Source organism: Camelus bactrianus, chromosome 7 (genome assembly GCF_048773025.1).
Source record: "Camelus bactrianus isolate YW-2024 breed Bactrian camel chromosome 7, ASM4877302v1, whole genome shotgun sequence".
NCBI lineage: Eukaryota > Metazoa > Chordata > Mammalia > Artiodactyla > Camelidae > Camelus > Camelus bactrianus.
Genome location: NC_133545.1, coordinates 62,428,865 through 62,449,754, shown reverse-complemented (window position 1 = coordinate 62,449,754; position 20,890 = coordinate 62,428,865). Strand labels below are relative to the sequence as shown.

The following is a 20,890-nucleotide window of genomic DNA, read 5'->3' as shown; positions in this document are numbered from 1 at the left end:
TTTAATTATTGCAATATAATTATTAGGAACAACCAGTTACAAACTGAGCTTCTCCACACACAGCATAAAGTTAAAACTGTACAAATGAAGCCAAAATATGCACAGCTAAAAGGAATGTTACGGGGGGGCCTCTCGTAGTGAACAAAGCAAGCTCAGTTTGGCTCTTTTTCCCTCGCGCTACCACATCCGCACATCGTTAGTTGGAAAATTCCTGATATATGCTGTAATTTTTTTGTGCTTTTTTTCCCCCCAGTACACTCGGGGCTTTAATGTCCAGATGCCATTTTCCCCCTTATCTGTCCCTGTTTGGGGCTCTGCCAGCTATGGTCAACAATTAATACAGCCGGAGAAAAAATACAGTACACTCCCTGGCAACTGGTACAGCCTCGCAGGAAATACCAAATAAAAACTTGATTATGTATTGTTTAACCATTTTGTTTGCCTGCAGGCCACCCCGTCGCAGGGGTAATTCAGACGAGCCGGCCTCATCTGACGGTCTGTGCGCTGCACCAGTGTTCCCAGAGTCTGTCACGCACAATCACTGGCTTCAGCCTGTGTCCCTCTAAGTGAAAGGAGCAGATTTGTGGCAGCTTTCCAACCTGCATTCCTTTTAATTAGTCAACTTGTGGCCCAATGTTATAACAGATAAGTAACCTTTTAATATTCATGTAATTAATTAATTTTTTTCCTCATTCGCTTATAAGCCTTTGCATGGGGCAAAGAGAGCTTTTTCCTATATGGGCTCTGGTTTATGAAATAAGCATGTTACTATTACAAAGAACACTGGAGCCCATGTTTCAGTGATTCTCCATGAGGACAGTTCCAGAAACCGCACTGTGCTCACACCTATATTTTAAGCATACTATTTCTACGTTTTAAATAGTAACTGAAATCTTCCTTGTGTATAAACTTGATATAGACAAGATGAATGATTCTGCCAGCTTCAACTGGGCTGGGAAGCCTCCCTTCCATTTTAACCGATAAACTAGTTTTCCATCAGAAGATGGAAAGCTTATGCTTGTTTAAGATCCCTTGCAAAGCAAGGCTGACATTTAAAGTGGCCAGCAGTTCTCAAAGTACTAGGAAGTCTGTCTGCTCTAGATCTGGAATAAGTCAATAATTAAATTGCTGATGCTGTTAGCGATCCACACATGATGAACCCTTAAAAAGATCATTGCTTCCTATAAATACTCGTCATGTCCATGGTAAGAGGAATGAGAATGGCTTTCAAAGCTCAATATTTGAGCTCTTTCACCTATTTAAGTTTCTCAATTAAATCAAATTCTCCCCTAAAGGCAGTAATATCATTTTTACCTCTGTTAGATCTTCATGGACAAAATACACGTGGGTGAAATACAGATACATCTGTACTACCTCATATACTCTTAAGCTTCACTTCTCATGCAGCTTATGAGACAGTTACAACATCACTTCAACGATTCATTCATTTACTCATTCATTCATATATACACTATTGTGCCTACTATGTGACAAGCACTGGCTCCCAGCTATAAAGATGACATGAAGATGACTGAAGACACCGCAAATGCACTTGAAAGCTCGCAGTTGAGCAAGGGAGGCAGACATGTAACTACCAGTTGCAGAAGCTCCTGTGCCAGGAAGAGGTACATGATTTAGGAGTGTTTGTTCAAATCCTGGCTCCTGTTTTGTGAGCTCTATCACCCTGGCTAAATATATTAGCCTCCTCATGCCTTTGTTTCCTCCCCTGCAAAATGGGGAAGTCATAGAACCTATTTCATAGAACAGTTGGAGAATTACATGATATGTCTATAAAGTACTCTGCAGGTGCTAGTTCTGGAAGTTTTGCCTATCAGCAAATGTTATATCTACACCGACTCAACAAAGGAGGGAAGGATGCAGGGCAGGGGTGTGTAGTGTTAGAGGCTTCAGAGAGGAGGTGCAAAGGCATGACTGGCAGAGAGAGCAGCTGGAGCAGGAAGGCTGAGGAGCATGAAACGGCATGGACCAGATCACAAAGAACGGTAAGTGCCATTTGTTGGAGCCTAGACTTTATCCCAAGGGGAATGGGAGGCACTGAGGAGTTTTACATAGGGAATGCATGTCAGATCTGCATTTCTGAGACTGAATGTTCTGGTGACTGTGGAGGATGAAACTGGAGATGATCCTTGAGGCAGAGAGTTCAATCAAAAGGTTGCTATGATCCAGCGGCATTGGGAGGAGGACCCACAGACTACCGTAGTGAAGGGAAGGGATGAATCAAGTGGAGCAGAAGGGGAGAGAAAGGAAATAGAGGGTAAGTCCCAGGTTTCTGGCCTGGGTGACAGGGTAGACGGTAGGCCATTGACCAGAATGGGGACCCAGAAGGGAAATGACAGGTAGGCTTGCTGCTTGTGAAGACATCCACTTGGACACACGGGCCTGGGGCTCAGGGGAGTGGACCAAGTTGGAAAGATGAGCTCTCTTCCTCCAGAAGTAGAGGAGGTTGCTGAGCCAGGGAGCACACAAAGGGTTGAACCCAGAGGGAAGACAGAGGAAGGCACTCTGCGAAGGAGTAAGGTAGGTAGGATGGAAAGCAGGAAACTGGTGTCACAGAAGCCAAGGTAGACATTTACAAGTAATAAAGAAGAGAGAGGCAGACGTGTACCAGAAGATGCTAAGCGAGGTGAGGGCTTTAGAACATCTACTACAGTAACATGGGGGGAGAAGGCTGCCTGTATGAATGTGAAGGGTTAACAGCACCCCAAAAGGGGGCCAATCCAGTGTCTCCTGACATGAGGGAAAGTGTGATGGGGTGGAGGAGTGGAGGGTTAGTCAACTGTATTTAGAACAGCTTAGTTCTGCAATTAAAAAAAGAGACCATATGTACACATTGCTGGGGCCTTTCCCATGGCCTTGGGGGTGTGTGTGTGTGTGTCTGCAAGTGAGGGGCTCTGGAACTTAAAACCCATTAGGCACAGTAAGTCCACTTCTGATCATAAATAATTCCAGCTGAGCCTCCTTTAGTAATGAGTAATAACAGATTTTTTAAAAAAGTCTCTTTATGCTACATAATAATGATACTACTAATCATTTCACACACATACTGCAAATTTCAGAATGGGCAAAAGCACATTTTAAATGACCTCGTTTATCATCACAGTATCATTTATAGTTAAGCAATTAAGGCACAAAACAAGTAGTCTCAATTGTCTGAATAAAAACGTCCCATTTTTATGACATGAATGTGTCATGAAAAGAGTATGTGTTGACTGTGTGAGGATGTACACAAGGAACTAATATTTTAACATCTTGTTTATCTGGGAAGATGAATGAAGACTTAGATAAACAAAATTTCCCAGATTACTGAAGTTTCTCTCTTCAAGCTCTGAAAGTATATTACTTTAATCATTTAAATTTTTCCTTGTTTATGTCCTATTATCAATTGTCTTTTTTCCTGCTGTTACTGCTGCCTTGTTTTTCAGTCTAACTCCTTTCAGAGTTTCTGCTTCTAATACAGACTAGGCCTCAGATGGCTTCCTATTATACTTAAAAACGCATTCAGACACTTTTACCAGGGCCGAGGACTACCTCTCTGATCTCAGCCTTGACCCTTTCCCTCCCACTCACTCTGTATCAGTCACGCTGACCTTGCTATCTCTGTACAGTCCAAACTCCCTCCTGCTGTAGGACCCCTGAATCCACCATCCCCTCTGCCTGGAGTGCTCCATTTGGGACTTGGCCTGGTTCTGTCCCTCCCTTCCTTAGTAAGAGATCTTCTCTGACCAACCTGCTTATAAGTGCATGCCTGGTCTCTCATACTCTATCTCCTCAAGGTGCGTGGGAGAACCTGAAATTACAGTTGGCCCTCGTATCTGCGGTTCCCCATCTGCGGGTACTACGTATTTTATACAGGGGACTTGAGCATTCTCAGATTTTGGTATCCAGGAGGGACAGGGTGCTGGGGGGGGGGGTGATCTTGCAACCAATTCCCCTGAGAATACAGAGGGAGGCCTGTTTACTTCATTTGTTTATTTTTGTTTTAAATTTATTTTATTTTATTTTATTTTATTTTATTTTATTTTATTTTATTTTATTTATTTAGGGGGGGAAGTTATTTGGCTTATTTATTTATTTATTTATTTATTTAATGGAGGTACTGGGGGTTGAACCCAGGACCTTATGTGTGTCAAGCACTCGCTCTACCCCTGAGCTACACCCTCCCCCAGTTTACTTTTGATCCCATCCATCTTCCCTACAGGAGTGAGGAGAGATTTGATTTATCTCATCAATTTCTACACTCTCAATTCAGAAGCCACATAGCAAAAATGTAAGAAATCAAGTTAAATAAGAGTATGAGTCTAAATAACAGCCCATGGAGGGAATTGCAAGGCTCTGAGGCTGTTCCAGCTGATCCAGCTGTTCCAGCGCTCACAGCCCTCCTCCCTCCTGTGTTTACACTCCTTCTAGCTCTATTCTTTTGCCTCCTTAGCCCTCTGTGCCCCTAAAGGTAACCATTATTCTAAATCTCGTGTTTTTCATTTCCCTGCTGTTAAAAAAAAGTTGGCTTTATCACATAAGTATGCCTAGATAATATAATATTTAGTATTACCTGTTTCTGAAGTTTATAAAATTTCATATACTTTACAACTTTTTGTTTTACTCAACATTGTTTCTGATTCACCCATGTTATTGCCTACAGCTATAGTTCATTCATTTTCATTTTTACTGCTGAACAGTTCTGCTGTGTGGATATGCGAGTCGATTTAATCATTCTTTCGACTGAACATCTGGGATGTTTTCAGTTTTTTGCTATTACAAACAATGCTGCCATGAATATTCCTGAATGTGACTAGTGCACATGTGCATGAATTTCTCTGAAGGATGTAATTAGGCATGGGACTGCAAGGTTTCATGGTATGAGCATGCTAAACTATATAGTTGATGTCAAATTATTTTTCAAAGTAGTGTACCATTTTACATTCCGACAAGCAGAGGATCAAAATTTTAGGTGTTTCTTGAAAAGGCATAGAGTTAATATTAGAAAAACGTTTTTAAAATTCAATCTACCATTCTCTATCTTTTAACTGGTGAGTTTTGTACACTGACATTTAATGTGATCAACAACTTATTTGGACATATTTACCGATTTATGTATTTGCCATTCTTTCTTGCATCTCAGACATTTCTTTTAAGATAGTTTTGTTCTTTTTGAAATCTGTCCTTTAGAAGTTCCTTTAGTAAAAAGGTGGCGGTAAACTCTCTTGGTTTTTGTGTATCTGAAAATGTCTTTTCTTATGAGTGTATTCTGGACTTAGAATCTACATATACACTTTAATAGTAATAAAATATCTGGAATAGTGGTTGTATTCCCGCTACAATATCCTATCAAAACAATCTATTCACCGAGTGGTCAGCCATCTCCTCAGTGTCTGGTCCACGCTGATGGTGCTAGGCATGCTTAGCCAAGAGTCATCATTACTGATCTAAGCAGCCTGAAAAAGACGGAAGTCCCATGACAAGTAAAGAGAGTGAAGGGCTCCATGTCGAGACTGAACTGGGCGGCTTCAGAAGTGCAATGGGAGTTCAGAGCAGGAAGTGTCTACAGAGAGCTGGATCCCAGTGAGATCATGTTGCAGAACCTCCCGAATTACATTTCCACACAACACTGCTTCTGTGGCCAAACCACACCTTTACTCTGAATCTCAGAAAAGCCAGAGTACTTTTTTTTCAGAAACAGTGTCATGGTTTAATCTGAATCCTGAATCAGGCTCGAGGTAGATAAGAGCAACACAAAGACAAACATGCTTTAGAAAACCTAAATTAGAGAGTGAGAGATTGTATAAAAGGCCACACGCAAATTCCCTGAATGGCAGGCTGAATATGCCATTGGGTTATTAGCTTAGGCACCAACTTCTTTTGTGAATGGGGGGCATTCCTGCATGGCTTTGTAAAACAAAACAAGACAGTGCAGGTTATACAAGGGCTGGGCTGAAAGCCTCAGGAATGTCTTTTAACTAATATTTTTGGAAAGGCTAATAGCTGGAAGAGGTCTTATGTGACACATCTTACTTAAGCAGACTATGGGAAAGAAGTGCATGTTATTTGTGACATTCATTCCTAATCCGTGGTTGGTACAATGAGTCACTTATTGACCAGGGAAGAATCTCACCTATCTGGGAAATGAAACTTTCTGAATATTAACTACTGAGCACCTAACCCCAACAGACAGCGATAACTGGTATATACAAAATGGTTTAGTCTAGAAATAAGATTAAAAGGCTCATTGTGACTACAGTAAGGAAAGGAATTTACTTTCATAATTTAGGAATTGTTCATTTTCAGTCATCTCCCTTCTTTTCTACAGAGATTAAATATAGAACATGTTCTTCCTGAAAAAAATTTTTTCTTATCCTTCTAGAGTTTGTCCTACAGGTGGTTAGGAAGAAAAGTACAATCATGCAGGTTTGTGCTGCAGGGTCAAAACTCCGTCTCTCGACTACCTGGCTGGCAGGTGAAAGTAAGCGGGGAGTAAGGACTGAAGACACAGCCCTGATTTCTGAGATCTCACACCGGGAATTCTGCAACTGTTTGGATTTGCATATTCACTTTCTTATATTCAAAGACCAGATATGTGTAACTCTTAGAAAGGATTCGTTTTATTTTTTTCCAAACTTCAGCACTGCTTACAGAACACTGATAGTGGAAAAGTTTCCTCAACATAACTAATTTCAGGAATACTAGAAACATTCTTCCTTTTGAGAAACACTTAAATAATAATGAAAAAGGAGAGAATGGTCTCCCTGAGGTGTTAGTAACATAAATTCTAATATGAGTGGTCCCTAGGTAATAACTGGTTAGTAGTACGAAAATGGTTTAATTAGTCATACTCATTTCTGAACCTGTCTTCATGTTCAGATGCAAAGATGAATATTAGCGCTGTGTAATTCAGTTATAGGACTGTATCAAGTACTTACTCTTTTCATGTATTAATTTGGTTAATTCCCACAACAATCTTAAAGGGTAGGTACAGTTATTTTCTCCATTTTCACAAATAAGAACCACAGAGAAGGCTGAAGAATTTGTTTAAATTCACACAGCTGGTGAAGTAGCAAGATAAACCCCAAATAAAATGTCTGGTTCCAGAATCTGTCCCTTAAACAATGGGCTATGCCCTACTGCTTCTTGAATGAAGCAAGACTTCTAGGGAAAAAATCTCTTTGCCTACAGTTGAAATGGTAGAAGAGAAAAAGGAATATTCCAGGAACACTTGAATCAATTTAAGACTTCAAAAACAAGGTTGTCAAGAAGGAAGAGAGAAACAAGGGAAGAAATTCTAAAACAGGATCAATGGAGTCACTGTTTAAAGAAAAGAAAGGACTTATTCTCTTGGGAGGGTGTGAACTATTTATTCACCAATACATGATGAGATATAGAAAACACACACACGAACACACGGTAAACCAATGCGATAATTAGAAAGAACCAGGCATACACTGTTCTAAATTCTGGTATCTTTTCAAATTCTTCCAATTTTACACCTGGTCTCAAGAAAGTGACAATGTTCTTTTACGAGAAACAGCCATTACCAAGTACATCATTTTGGGGGAAGCAGGACACACAGTGGTGATGGCATAATTTTTACTTAGTTTTTTAAAAAAATTCTCAAACTCAGCAGGCTCTTATTGGAATGATATCCAATATCTAATTTCTAAACTTGTCATTCTGTAGGAGCGGTAAGGAAAGAAAAGTGAAGGTCAGCAGCTGCAAGAAGAAAACACCTAACAAAAGGGTGAAAAAGTATTTCACACCTTTATTTATTGACATCTTTCTTTCAAACCCCACTTTGACTTTCTGGGTTTGTTACCATTTTTTTTTTTTTTGATGGATAAACAAGCTGCACCAAGAGAATGGAGAAGGAGATAAACCGAGACCACACAAATTTGCCCGTAATGAGTATACATTACTTTTATAATGGACATAAACATCTTAAAAGCACATCATCATTACCAATTACTATTTAGTGAGCATAATATATGTGACGCCCGGTTTCCTCCCTCAAGGTGCTTGTTGTCTAATGAAAATAGTAAATTATGGCATTTTGTGGCTGTTTACATGACATAACCCTCATTAGGGTTTAGTCATCTAATGACCACATGTGAGCTATATAATTTGCCGGCTTTACCAAAAGCTGGATTATGGGAATGAAAAAGCAGAAACAGAAAGACAGGTGGCTACTTAGATAGAATATAACCATGTTACTGGGTCTTTAGGCCCAATAAGCTAATCATTTAGGTCCTGATGAAAAGGTATATTTTTAGGAAAAGGCTCTGTTTATAAGTGGAAAAAAAAAGTCATTTTATGATAGATTCATCTTAGTCACAATTGGGATAAACATTAAACCATTAGAAAATTTCTGATTCACACAGCTACCAGTGAGAGGTCTTATGCAGAGTCTACATTATACGATCTATTCCATTTCGAATGGCAATGTTCATCATAACAAGAGAAATTACTATATATACTTATATAACTGCCAATAAAAATATTAATGGTTACATTGATATTGGCTTCTATGTCTTGGGCATGTTATTATCCACAACAGTGTAATATGAAGAGAATTATGACTGGAGATACTTATTCAATTTTATTTCTTGGTTTTTTTTCCGAAGGTAAACTTCATATCAGACTTTGGCATGCGATGTTTTCCCTGCTTTTCTCTGTATCTACATTGACAGTTTCTATCTCTTCTCTTTCCTGCCTTCACTCAGCCCCTCATCCTATATCTCTCTTGAAACAGCCTCCACACTGGTCTCCCTGCCAGCAATTTCTTAATTTATGCCCAACCATCCTATCAATTCATTCATCACACTGCATTAGAGTTATCTTTTAGGAAAAAAAAACCAAACCTCCCAAAACAAAGTTTGATCATCTTCTCCCAAGACACCCTGCTGTCAACCTGTACTTCTTACTGTTCTGTGCATATGCTCTGCTCTTTCCCGATTCTGTACCTGGATCACACCTTTCTCCTTTGTCTGCAAACTCCTCCTCATTCTTGAAGACCTGGCTCAAAAATCACCTCCCCTGTGAAGCACTCCCTGACTCTCCCAGGTTGAACAATGCCTGCCTCCTAGATTCCCTTAGGTTTATTTCAGAAGAGAAGTAAAGGCAACTTCAGATTTATGTATACATATGCTTTTAAAAGTAACTAGTATTACTTAAAAAACATATCTAAATGTATTAACAACTAATAAACATATTAGTTAAGTATGGTCATACCTCATTTTATTGCGCTTCACACATACTGCATTTTTTAAAGTGGAAGTCTATGACCGCCCTGCATCGAGCAAGTCTGTTGGTGTCACTTTTCTAATAGCATTTGTTCAGTTCGTATCTCTGTGTCACGTTTTGGTAATTCTTGAAATACTTCAAACTTTTCATTATTATTCTATTTATTATTTTATATCTGTGACCCATGATCTCTGATTGCAAAAAGATTATATGACTCACTGAAGGTGCAAATGATGGGTAACATTTTTTAGCAATAAGGTATTTTAAAATTAAGATGTGTATGTTGTTTTTTAGACATAATGCTATTGCACACCTAATAACAGACTACAGTATAGTGTAAACATAACTTTAAGTGCATTGGGAAACCAAAAAATTCATGTGACTAGCTCTATAGTGATATTTGCTTTACTGCAGTGGTCAGGAACCAAACCCACAATATCTCTGAGGTATGCTTGTAATATAAATATTGATATAGTAACATATTGAAATAATACATTAATGACATGAATTCCCTTTAAAAAGTAATTAGTTTAACAAATATTTCTTACTGCTTCATCATTTTAAAAGCTATCCTTGGCTTCTGGCACACCCAGTCAAGTTTGCATGTGAAGATGTTACCTGTAGATTCTTTGCAGATTGCTAGTGCCCACCCCTCAGTGTTTGCTATTTACTGTTACCAAGGAACCTAAGGTATCACAGTCCTGGTGAGACTGGTAAGCACTGATTCTTAGCCTAATCAACATTCCCACAAAATTCTAAAGCTTTATGTCTGTAACATACATGGAGCATGAAGGAAAAAAGAACCGTACTTCATAAAATATTTGATTAGACATCACTGGATATATCTGTGCACCTCTGAAAGGAACCAAGAGCATAAGTTTCTACCTATACAGCGGCCCTGCTGCCTTGGGGAATTTCCTAGATCAATGAAGGCCTGTCATTGTTGCTTGTCTACCAGCAGCCATTCCCCTTCTTCCTGACTAACATAACCTGATTTCCCTTGGGTAGCAAAAAAATGCTTACCTGCAGTGAGACTGGCCTGTGGGTAGGTATATGATCCAGTTCTGGGAGATGAAAGGTAAGTGAAAGTCTGAAGGGAGTTTTTGGAAAAGATTGTCTTCCCTGATCAAAAAGTCAGTGCCACCCTTTTTGGCCCCTGCTTGCTTGCTTAGACCACTGTGGTATGAGGATGCGATGCCTGAAGATGCAGCAGTCACCTTGAGACCACGAGGGAAAATATAATTCACTGAGGAGGGAAGAATGGAATTTTCCAAATAATAGCTTATAGGAATCAAGATGACACCAATGAGCAATTGCACTAATTGCAAAATTATTTACCTCTAGACTTCTTAGGTCAGATTTTAAAATTACTGTTATTCATGATATAATTCACTGAGTATTCTGTACCTGTAACCAAACGCCTGCTGACACAAACAAATCCAGAGAAACCCCTGAGAAGTCCAGTTTTTTTTTTTTTTACTCAAAAAGCTTCATTTTTTAAATTTAGCTTTTTGACTCTGTGCTTGTGCTTTCAATACTTTCACAATGATTTTCTGCTCCTTAATAAGGAAAGCACGCCTGATCCTGTCACGGACACATTTAACATACATGGAACCACGATAAGCCCGGCTGACATGTTTTTTTGTTTCAGACAGTCTCATAAGAGCTTCAGGTCTCACAGAGTGAACTCCTCGAAGTCGGCATGGGTACATGCCACATGCAGATTTTGGTGCTTTCCCAACTTTCTTGGTATAAAGGTAAACAATTCTATTACCAGGGGTTTGGGACAGCCTAGTTTTGTTAGAGGCTGTATTGTAGGACAGCCTACGACGGTATGTCAAACGCTGGACCATTCTGAATGCCTCTAGATACGGTCCTGGGAAGAGGAAAAAGGAAGGGCCGGCGAGTTCAAAGGCCAAATATGACTGCTGAGGAGTCCAGTTTTGGTGATTACTAGTAATAAAATTTTAAAAACGAACATGAAGCAGAGTTGCCTGGGGCGGGAGAAGCTAGTGGGTGACATTTTTGTTATGTTATGTTTCCGTTGCCCATGGGACACCACGTGGAGATGAAGGGAAGAGTGGGGTTGAGGATCTGGTGCTCAGAGGGGACCCCAGGCAGAGCTGATGACTTGGATGCCTCTGTACAGACATGAAAGTTAAAGTCATGGTCCCTGGTGAAATCTGTTAAAAGGCTGAGGTGGGAACATTCAGGATGCTTTCTTAGTGGGGAGGAAGCTCAGGAAAGGCCAACATAGGGGATCACCAGAGACACTCAGAAGAGATGAGGCAGAAAGCTCAATCACATTGTTATAGGGAGAGGAGGAAAAGAGAAATCCTTTGGGAGAACAATTTGGCATTATCAGATTTTGAAATGTGCGTACCTATCAAAACAATAATGAAATACTACAACATACTTACTAGAAGGGTGGAGATTTAAAACACTGACACCACCAAATGCTGGTGAGGATGTGGAGCGACAGCAACTCTCATTCATTGCTGGGTGGCGGGGATGCAAAATGTTACAGCTACTTTGGAAGACAATTTGACAGTTTCTTATAAAACTAAACATAAAAAAGAAAAAGATGTGTATACTCTTCATCTTTTGTCTTGGTAATATCATTGCTTGAAACTTACCCTACAAAAATATTAGTATTTGGGTGAAAAGATACAAGCTTGAGGATGTTCACTGCAGCCCCAAAGAGAAACTACCCAAAGGTTCATCCTAGGAGACTGGGTAAAAATATTATGTATGTTCACACACTGAAGGTAAGAAAAAGAATAAACAGGCTGCATGTTAGATGTGGAAAAACACGTAAGGTAAATTAAACAGAAAAAAGGAAACAAAACAACCCCAAACAAACAATGGATGGGTACCTGTGTGGATACTATGTGCGTGGGTGAGCAGGTACAAACAAACAAACACAAACACACACACACACACACACACACACACACATCCCACATACAAACAGAAACAGATATGAAAGTTCATTCACTAAACTGTTAATAGTGTTTCTTTTTTTCCTTAGAGGAAAGATTATTGAGAAGTTTCTCTTTTTCATTTTTTTACCTATCTAAAATATTTGAATTTTTGAATAATGTTAGCAACTTTATAAGAATGCAGATTTTAAAAAAACTGATTAAAGAAAGATGAGGGTTTAAAGAAAGGGACTGATTCATGGATACAAATATTACAAAGGGAAATGCAGAATAAATTGCAAAAAAATGCCTGTAGAAAATGTGGTGAAATAATATCGTACAAATAGGGCTCTTTCTCTCCAAAAACTGTCTTCTTATATCAAACTTCTAAAAATAAAATTACAGAGCATCCATTTAAACCAACTGATGAATATATTTTTCTTAAATATGATATGACAATACTTGTGAACTATAATCAATACTGAGAAAATCTGATTCCTTGAAAAACAGGAGCACATGAACCAATGAAAAAGAAGCCTGATGGAGAATACAATTTGGATTATACTGCAGGTATGGGAGCAGAACCACGGCATTTAAATGTGGTATTTCAGTTCCACGTTCTAAAGTCAAGGAACCTGATAGAAATAAAAACAGAATAATAGATGTGAAGAAAAGACAAAGATTATATTCTGACTAACTGTAATATTACTAAATAAAGTTCAAACTTAAAGACACTTTCCTCACTTCAAATGGACTGCTTACTCAATCTTGTCAAAATCCTAAATGTGCCACATTTTTAACCTCAACTTGCCAGTTAAAGTCACGAGGATATTGGCCAATTTGTGTCTGGGTACAAAAGGAACAAATGAATCTCTTTTTTCCTGGATGTTAACACTTTTAAATTCACAATGGAATATTTTGGCTTTACTTACTACCCATGTATGGAAGAACTAGAGCGGTCAGACAGAATAAGCAGTTTTACATAATATGTATGTAATCCTGGAAAGACGTAAGAAAACGCATTTTAATCTATTAAATTTTATTTTAGATTCCAGAGGCAGCTTTTGAAAAACCTTGCCATGAGCCAGTCTGCAAAGCACCTGATTATTTATCTATTTTCACATTAGATTTTTTTTTTTAACGTATGCAGTTTTCTTAAAGCTATATTGTTTTTTAGAACACAAGATCTGGTTTTACTATAACTCCATTAAAATTTTCCCTCAATTTAACTTACTACTGACAAGTTAGTTGTTTCAACATTAAAAGTGGTTCTGACTAGAACCCCACCATTGAGATCGAGTGCACTCTGACAACACCCAGCCAACCAACTAACTACTTAAGAGTCCTTCATCTGAGTAAAAGCAGTCACAGCTTGTTTTTCCAGAATAGCATTTAAATATAGACACAAGTTTTAGCAATGAAAGTGATTAATAAAACAAGTTTGATTCCTGGTGCTGAAATTTCAAAATGGACGCAGAGACAAGCTGTAACGACAGGGAAGCCAATGTTTAGGGTAAGCATCCCTTCCTCAGTCTCAGTACCAGGTCCCCCGCCCACCCCAACCTCCCTCCACCTCCTTTACTCAGAAACCTCCTATTTCATTACACACAGACACACAGAGACACACGAACATTCACAGAGCAATACCACCTGTGTCTTATTACCATCAGTGCTACAACAGATATTTTACAATGTTATTCTTTCTAAAATAGAAGGCAAACCAGTGGGGACACTATCATATGATAGCTGCTATATTAGAGGCAAATCAAAGGTGCGTAAAAGAAGTGCCTAATTTTATCCTAGACAGTCAGGCCAACTTCACTGAGGACAGGGCATTTGCCCTGAGTCTTGAAGAATGAGTAGGAGTTTGTTAGGCTGAGAAGTGGAAAGGTAGTTTAAGCAGAGAAAAGAAGGTCTAATGGCATGGAGGCACAAAATCTAATGGCACACGGAGGGAAGGCATAGTTCAAGTGGTAGAGCGCATGCTTAGCATGCAAAAGGGCCTGGGTTCAGTCCCCAATCCCTTCTTTAAAAATAAGCAAACCTAATTACCTCTGCCAAAATAAAATATTTAAATAGTACAATAATAAATAAGTAAAATATTTTAAAAATCTAATGGCATGTCATTTCAAGCAAGAGGAAAGAGGTCTGGAGTGGCAAGACCAAGGGGTTGTGTGGATGCGTTTGAGGTGGGTGGGAAAGAGAAAGCTTAGGAGCAGACTGCTGCATTCCAGAGCTCAGAGTACACAGACTTTTTAACCTGTGGCCAAAGGGGAGTTGGTGGCAACTTTGACTCCTTCTTCATCTCCCTAAGCCGGCTGGTTTCCCACGGCTGGTCCACGCTACGTGGCCCCTCCCACAGCTCCTTTCAATAAGCCAGTCTTGTCTTTCCAGGAAAAAGGAAATCTGCTTTTCTGACTAACTGTAGCATCTACTCTGGGAAAGTGGGATTTTACAGTCAAGTAAAGACATTTTCATGTATATATGTGAAGAACTTCATTTCTGGAATCTATTTCATATCCTTCACAGTAACTTTTTCCATTCTTTAGAAGGTTTTAGTTGTAATTTTTCTAACTGGCTTTTTTTAAACTAGTAAAAGCTAGTTTTCTGGAACTAGGTTACAGACTGACTTTGGCCCATTTAACAAGGTCAGACTGTTTATTCTTGACAGAATTCTTTCCCACTGTAAAAAGGTACTTTTAAATGCCACATTCCAAGAGCAGTGCCAGTAAGCCACTGAAGCATATTTTCCCACAAGAACTGATACCGTGTGCGGTCCCCACCTCACTGAAATCACCCAGTGTTACATGAGGTGCAGATAGTCGTCCACGTCACGGCCAAATCTATTAACTGTGTTCAGAAAACACGTCCATACATTTCAAAGCACTGTAGCCTTTAAAAAGTAATTAATCAAAATAAAAATGCGAGAGAAGAAAGGGAAGGATAGCTTTAGAAATTAAAAAGATATATTTTAAAATGGCAGAATAGAAATCTTATAACTTTGTTAGTCCCCAAACCTAGAAGTAGTAGAGATTTTTCTCCCTTATTCTGGGGCTTTTATGGTTGAGTTGTTAAATTTACAGCCCCACTTTCAGATTCTGCCAGCCTTCAAAATAAATATATGAGCAGTGCTAAAGTAAATTCTCCTACGCTTTCCCCTTCCTTCTTTTGGATGTTTCCCTGAGACCTGAAGGTAGATTATTTCTCCACAGCCAACTGTAAAGTTTAACATTCAAATTTATGAGGGACTTAAAAACCATCAGTATCCTTACAGAGCTTGGGTGCAAGGATGTCACCCACCCTGGGTTTCAATCCCTAGAGGAAAGGAATACAGGAGCAACAAGAGGAATTGTTCAGCAGCCCAAAGAGCACTGTTGAGAAACAAATGTGAAATATTGGCACTAAGGTCAGTACAACATGAAAGAAAATCCAGCATGACAAAGCAATTGTATAAAAGTTTGAGCCGAAGTTTTGGAGAAACCTCTTCAGAGTAACAGAAACATGTACCAAATCTTCCCACGGACCCAGGTGGGCTAACTCAAATGACTGAAAGATACAAAAATGCAAACATTTTCAACCTTTTCCTGTGACACTATGGTTCCTCCAAAGATTCCCAAAAGGTCTTAATTTTTAATTAAAACATACCATACAGAAAATGTAAGCACACAAGCTGGGGAGGTGTACGAAGGCTTGTGATCTCGAATATGGAGGAATGAAGCACAATCATTATCTCAAGGTTAGGACTCCTGCCCAGACATAAATTCAGAGTGTAACTGCTACTCCCTCAGAGCTCAAGTTACTACCAGAGAGTGACGTGGGCAACTGGGAAAATTAGCTGAAAGATGCATCTAAAGCAAACAAATAAACAAAATCTTTAGATGCTTATAAATGATGATGCAATGACCCTCCTCAGCAACATGGAAAAAGCAGAGTTGGAAAAAATGTGTATTCATCGAATCATTTATGAAAGCAGGAAGCTGTGAAAGAACTTAATTAAATTTAAAGAGTAGTGAGAAACCTGATGGTGTTTGAAGACAAGGAATATGCATTTATGTGTGAGAGTGAGAGGACAGAGGGGTAGGCTGCGGCTACCCTGCAAAAAAAACCAAAAAACACCCTCTGCATTCAACGCTACACAGTTGGAATTCATTCTTTAGGCACTGGAGAACCATGAGGATTCATTTCATTCATTCACCATGTATTCAGCAAGTACCTACCATGTGCCAGGAAGGCACTGTGTGAAACACTAAAATAGTACAACATTGGAATTGAGTGAATAAAAATGGCTATGTCCAATGTGACAGACTTTCAATAACATATCTCAGCTTAGGAACTTGCACTATGAGACTCTCAAAGCCCAAGCAAAATGAAGATGCTGCCACCTCTCCCTTCCTTACAAGGAAACAAGCAGTGACATCTGTAGAACACAAGAAGCGTGCATATCCAAAGAATTAAAGAGGACATAAAAATCTAAGTTATAGAAACAATGTTTTATATTCAATTCCAAGGACCGTGTCTCACACTCTGCTGAATCAACATGACACTTGAGTTAAATAAAGTTAGGGGAGATGGAATTATCTCAGCAAATACAGTTTGACAGACTAGCCCCTGACCAAGCACAGAAGGCGTATTCTCGTAAGAATGTTAAATGTAAGAGGCAACACATTTTTTTCCACATCTTCTGGATCCCTGAGAAACGCTTTGCCTGCAACACCTCTCAAAAGCATTTGGTCTCGTCAACTTTAATCCAATGTTTGGTCTTTACACCCAAACCTGGCCTCAAGCTTCTGGTTGTGAATGGCATCGTACAGGGTGTCAGGAGGAAGGACTATAAACAACCAGGTGGCAGTCGGACCCTGTCTACATCATACCTTGGTAGGACGTAAGCTGGCTGAACAGATGTATCAAGGAAGCAAAGAACATCCTGTCCTTTCTCTGAGTAAAACATCCTCCAGGCAGTAGCGTTACAGTTCAACTGTTTTTGTCCAGAACTAATTCGCAACAGTGACCACTTATGAAGGAGCTAGAATTAGGTGAATCAAATGAATGTCTATCTTTTAGAAACAAGGAAAGCAGTCATTTGATGAGTTTCATGGGTATTCTTGGTGCAGTTAAATACCCACTGGCACACGCACACGCACACCTACAGCAGCGTCCTGCACGGCCTGGAAAACATCTTTCTTCGTGGAAGCAGTTCTCACAGTGCTCATCCACTGTGTTTGCCTCCACTGCAGAGGCAGGGTCAACCTATCTGATGGTAGCTCCAAATGTGTTTTACTGCCACTGAGAACGCGTAACGGAGGCTCTGGATGGGTTTTCATGTTTGTCTTGGCTCTGACATTTTCCACGTACCCAGCCCTGGGAATCCTAAAGAAAACGTGTCCTGTTCCCAGCCCTGTGCACTGCCCCATTGTGCTCCACTTCCCCCACTGCTGAAAGTGAAAACGAAACCGGCACAAACCCTCCATTGTTAGCTATGAAATATGTACTGGCAACTGGAAGTTTTCACAAAACAGACCTGGTTGTGTCATGGCAAGGAGAGGTCGCGCGGGGAGGGAGTTACGGGAGCCTTTCCGGCTTCAGAGGTGTGTCCTGCACTTTTGCTGGGGTGCCGAGGTGACAGGGCTTTGGGTTTTTTCCATTATATTCGGTTCATGCTCTTGGTTTGATTTACTCAGTACGCGCTGGCAGCGTCTGCAGGCTTCTGTGGGAGCAGCTCGGCTGCCCAAGCCGAGGCACAAACCCTGCCAGGTCTCCATAGTAAATACAACACGCACGGAGAGGAAACAAGCATAAACAATTTATTTTCTCCTGTAAAAGATGACATTGTTCTCTGATCTCTGGTCCTGCTTCACTTTGTCAGCCTGGGGGTGCCAACTGGGTGCCCTTCCAAACACAAACAGAAAATAAGCACAGGCTGCATGGTGTGCACATCCGTGGGGCCACATCCACGAGGGTTCTGAGAGGAGCATGCTGGTGATCTCAGAGGAGAGTCTCACATCTCCGCGTGGGTGGGCAGGGAGGGCTTCCCTGACCCCCCAGCCCACGAGGGTTTCTGAGTCACAGGGCTTCATAGAACTGTGTCCTTTTCCTTTACTGCACTTATCTTTGTTTCTAACTGTGCATTTCTTTGTGCAACTATCTGATTAAGATGTGTCTCCCCATTTTGATTATGAGCTCCATGAGAGCCAAGACCTTGTCCATTTCTGTTCACCATGGACCCTTGGGTTCATGGCCAGTGCTTAGCACATGGAAAGTGATCAATATTTGTTCACTGAATGCCACTACTCCATTTCACTAATATTCTATCCTAGGATTATCAAAAAGTTTCTGAATCCACAAAGTTCCCTTAGTGTTTACTAAACGCTACCAACATTGGAGTTAGAGTAGAAAATCATCTATTTTGCCAGAGGTATAAGAAGGGGATGATGTAAGCAATTTGATTTTTGGTAATACTTGTAGTATTAAATAAATGAGTCATCTTAAATAAGTCAATTTTGGGAATCTCATCAGTTCCATACAAAAAAAAAATTTCCGAGTGAATTTTTGTGATTTGTAGAGCTGTCAAATAAAAGCCTTCCCATGTTTCCTATTTACTTGCTATTTTTGGTTATTTCTACAGAGCAGAAGCTGTTCTCAATATGTCTTTTAATATGAAAGACGATATGGGAGAAAAGAACTTTGGAGAAGGGGAATGCAATTCACTTAGTGAGATTTTCATTGTCACTAAAAAGATAGGAGAATAGTCTCACTTCCATTATGATACAAGGTGGCAATTTTCTCCAAACTGGGCTAGCCATGCACATTTGGAGGAAAAATGCTAATCCTCCCCTTTGTCTAATGATGGTATAAAGGCCCTCCAAATACACTGAAAAGTCACTGTAATACTGTTCACTGCACAGCAGACGTTGGTTTACAGCAAGCCAATCCTGGACTTCACCCCAACATGTGAAACTACTGAAGCACCAAAAGGAATGACCTCATTTTAAGGTGTAGACTTCTCTCTGACCACAGGTGGCTTCACGATGGCTGTCCTGCAGAGTGACTGGCTCTAACTGCACAGGTGTTGACAATTACATCTGAGTACAAAAACACCAACCCTGGCACTGCCCTGGGTGGCCCTCACAGTGGTCTGGTGCAGTACAGTGAGTGCAGCACGATGAGTGAGCCCTCGTGATTAGGCACTTGGGTGATTTCAAGGCAGCAGACACACACAGGAGTGAGTCGAGAGAATGCTTGATTTTTCCTAAGCAATGATACATTTACAAGATGTTCCAGTGTGCACAGCTGTGGCAGAAGTTTTATTCTGAGGTCTACATTAAAAATAAGTTAACCAGGAAGTACAAGTTCATGCTTCAGTGTCCCCTATTGTGTCAAAATGTGACATAAGCTTTCCCAGAAAGACTACTGCCCTGCGTTTGTGGTGTTTGGAGAGAAGAGGAGCCTCACCTAACTTTTACAGTTCACCCTTAAGGCCTTGGGGTCCTTTATTTGGCAGGGACAGCTGGTAGAGTGAGTAATACACTATTTTTGGAAGATAAGCTTAGACAGTTTGAAAATGTTAAGTTTGGGCACAGTGTTTAACTCCAGAACTGCACCTTAAAAACCAGTAGAGTAATAGAAAGTTCCATTGGCTAGGTGCCCACTGAAATTTATAAAGAATTCCAGAAAACACTTGAGGGTGGGCAGGTCTGTTAAGACAGTCGCTTGACCTGGGGGGCCCAGAGACCCTTTCAGGGTGCCCATGAGGTGAAAACTTGTCATAGTGACACTAAGACTTTACTTGGCTTTTTTAACCAATGAATGGAAAGCAGATGCCCATGAGAACCTAGATGTTTTACTAAAGAGACCCATGTCAGTTTCTAATGTATTCATGAGTTACCATGAAGATGACTATATACAAAAAAGGTGACATGAGCTAGTTGTTTTTTACTTACAGTTTTAGCGAGACTTAAAATGTATTTTAAGAAGTGGACTGTTGAATATCTGTGGAATCTCCAGATACCCTTTGTAGAACCCCAGAGTTCCACAGAACACAGTTTAATACCCTCTGCAGTACTAGGTGCCAAGTGGGGAGAAGAGGAAGGGGGTGGGGATGACGGGCGAGAGCCAGAATATAAACATTACTATTCTCCAAGGCGTTTACAATCTATTGGTGAACTAGGACTTAACCTGTTACAAACTGCCTGCCTGAGTCTCAGTTTCTCCACTTTCAAAATGAGACGGTTGATAAGGAGTTCCCAAATCACCAAATATAATGGCAACAGTATCACCCTGCACACTGTATGGGTCAGTTTAGAAAAAAAATTATAAGAATTTTGTCTCAAAAAAGAGAACTGAAGACCTGCTCCCTCCCTGAGCTGCTGTTCATAGTGCAGGGTGATGATCAGTCATCATTGGGCTGCTGCTGACCAGCCAGGCTCTGCTCCTGAGACTCTCCAGGTCAGACCCGGGTGCACGATCGGGGATGACCCACCTGCCCACGGAAAGGTTGGTCTCCATCTCCCTTTCATCCTGACAGACTAAAATGAGTTGCACCATACACTGCATCTAACATGGGAAGTACTAGAAATGTTGACTTTAGAATGACTTTCAGTATAATTTTAGTTAGTTGGAGAGTCATTTTCTTGAATAAGCATATATAGGCAGACCTCAGAGATATGTTGGATTGGGTTCCAGACCATGCAGTAAAATGAACATGGCAATAAGGAGAATTCCAT

The 20,890-nt window shown here is 40.1% G+C and overlaps 2 protein-coding genes across 7 annotated transcripts in view; both read right to left on the bottom strand.

Annotated features, from left to right (window-relative positions):
- Positions 1 to 20,890, bottom strand: part of CDK6 (cyclin dependent kinase 6) — a 215,676-nt gene that overhangs the window by 87,453 nt on the left and 107,333 nt on the right. The gene's annotated exons all lie outside the window — the stretch shown is intronic.
- Positions 3,985 to 11,150, bottom strand: LOC105083040 (large ribosomal subunit protein eL34-like). The gene has a single exon (XM_074367505.1). The coding sequence runs from the start codon at positions 11,100 to 11,102 to the stop codon at positions 10,740 to 10,742; it is 363 nt and encodes a 120-aa protein (XP_074223606.1). The 5' UTR covers positions 11,103 to 11,150; the 3' UTR covers positions 3,985 to 10,739.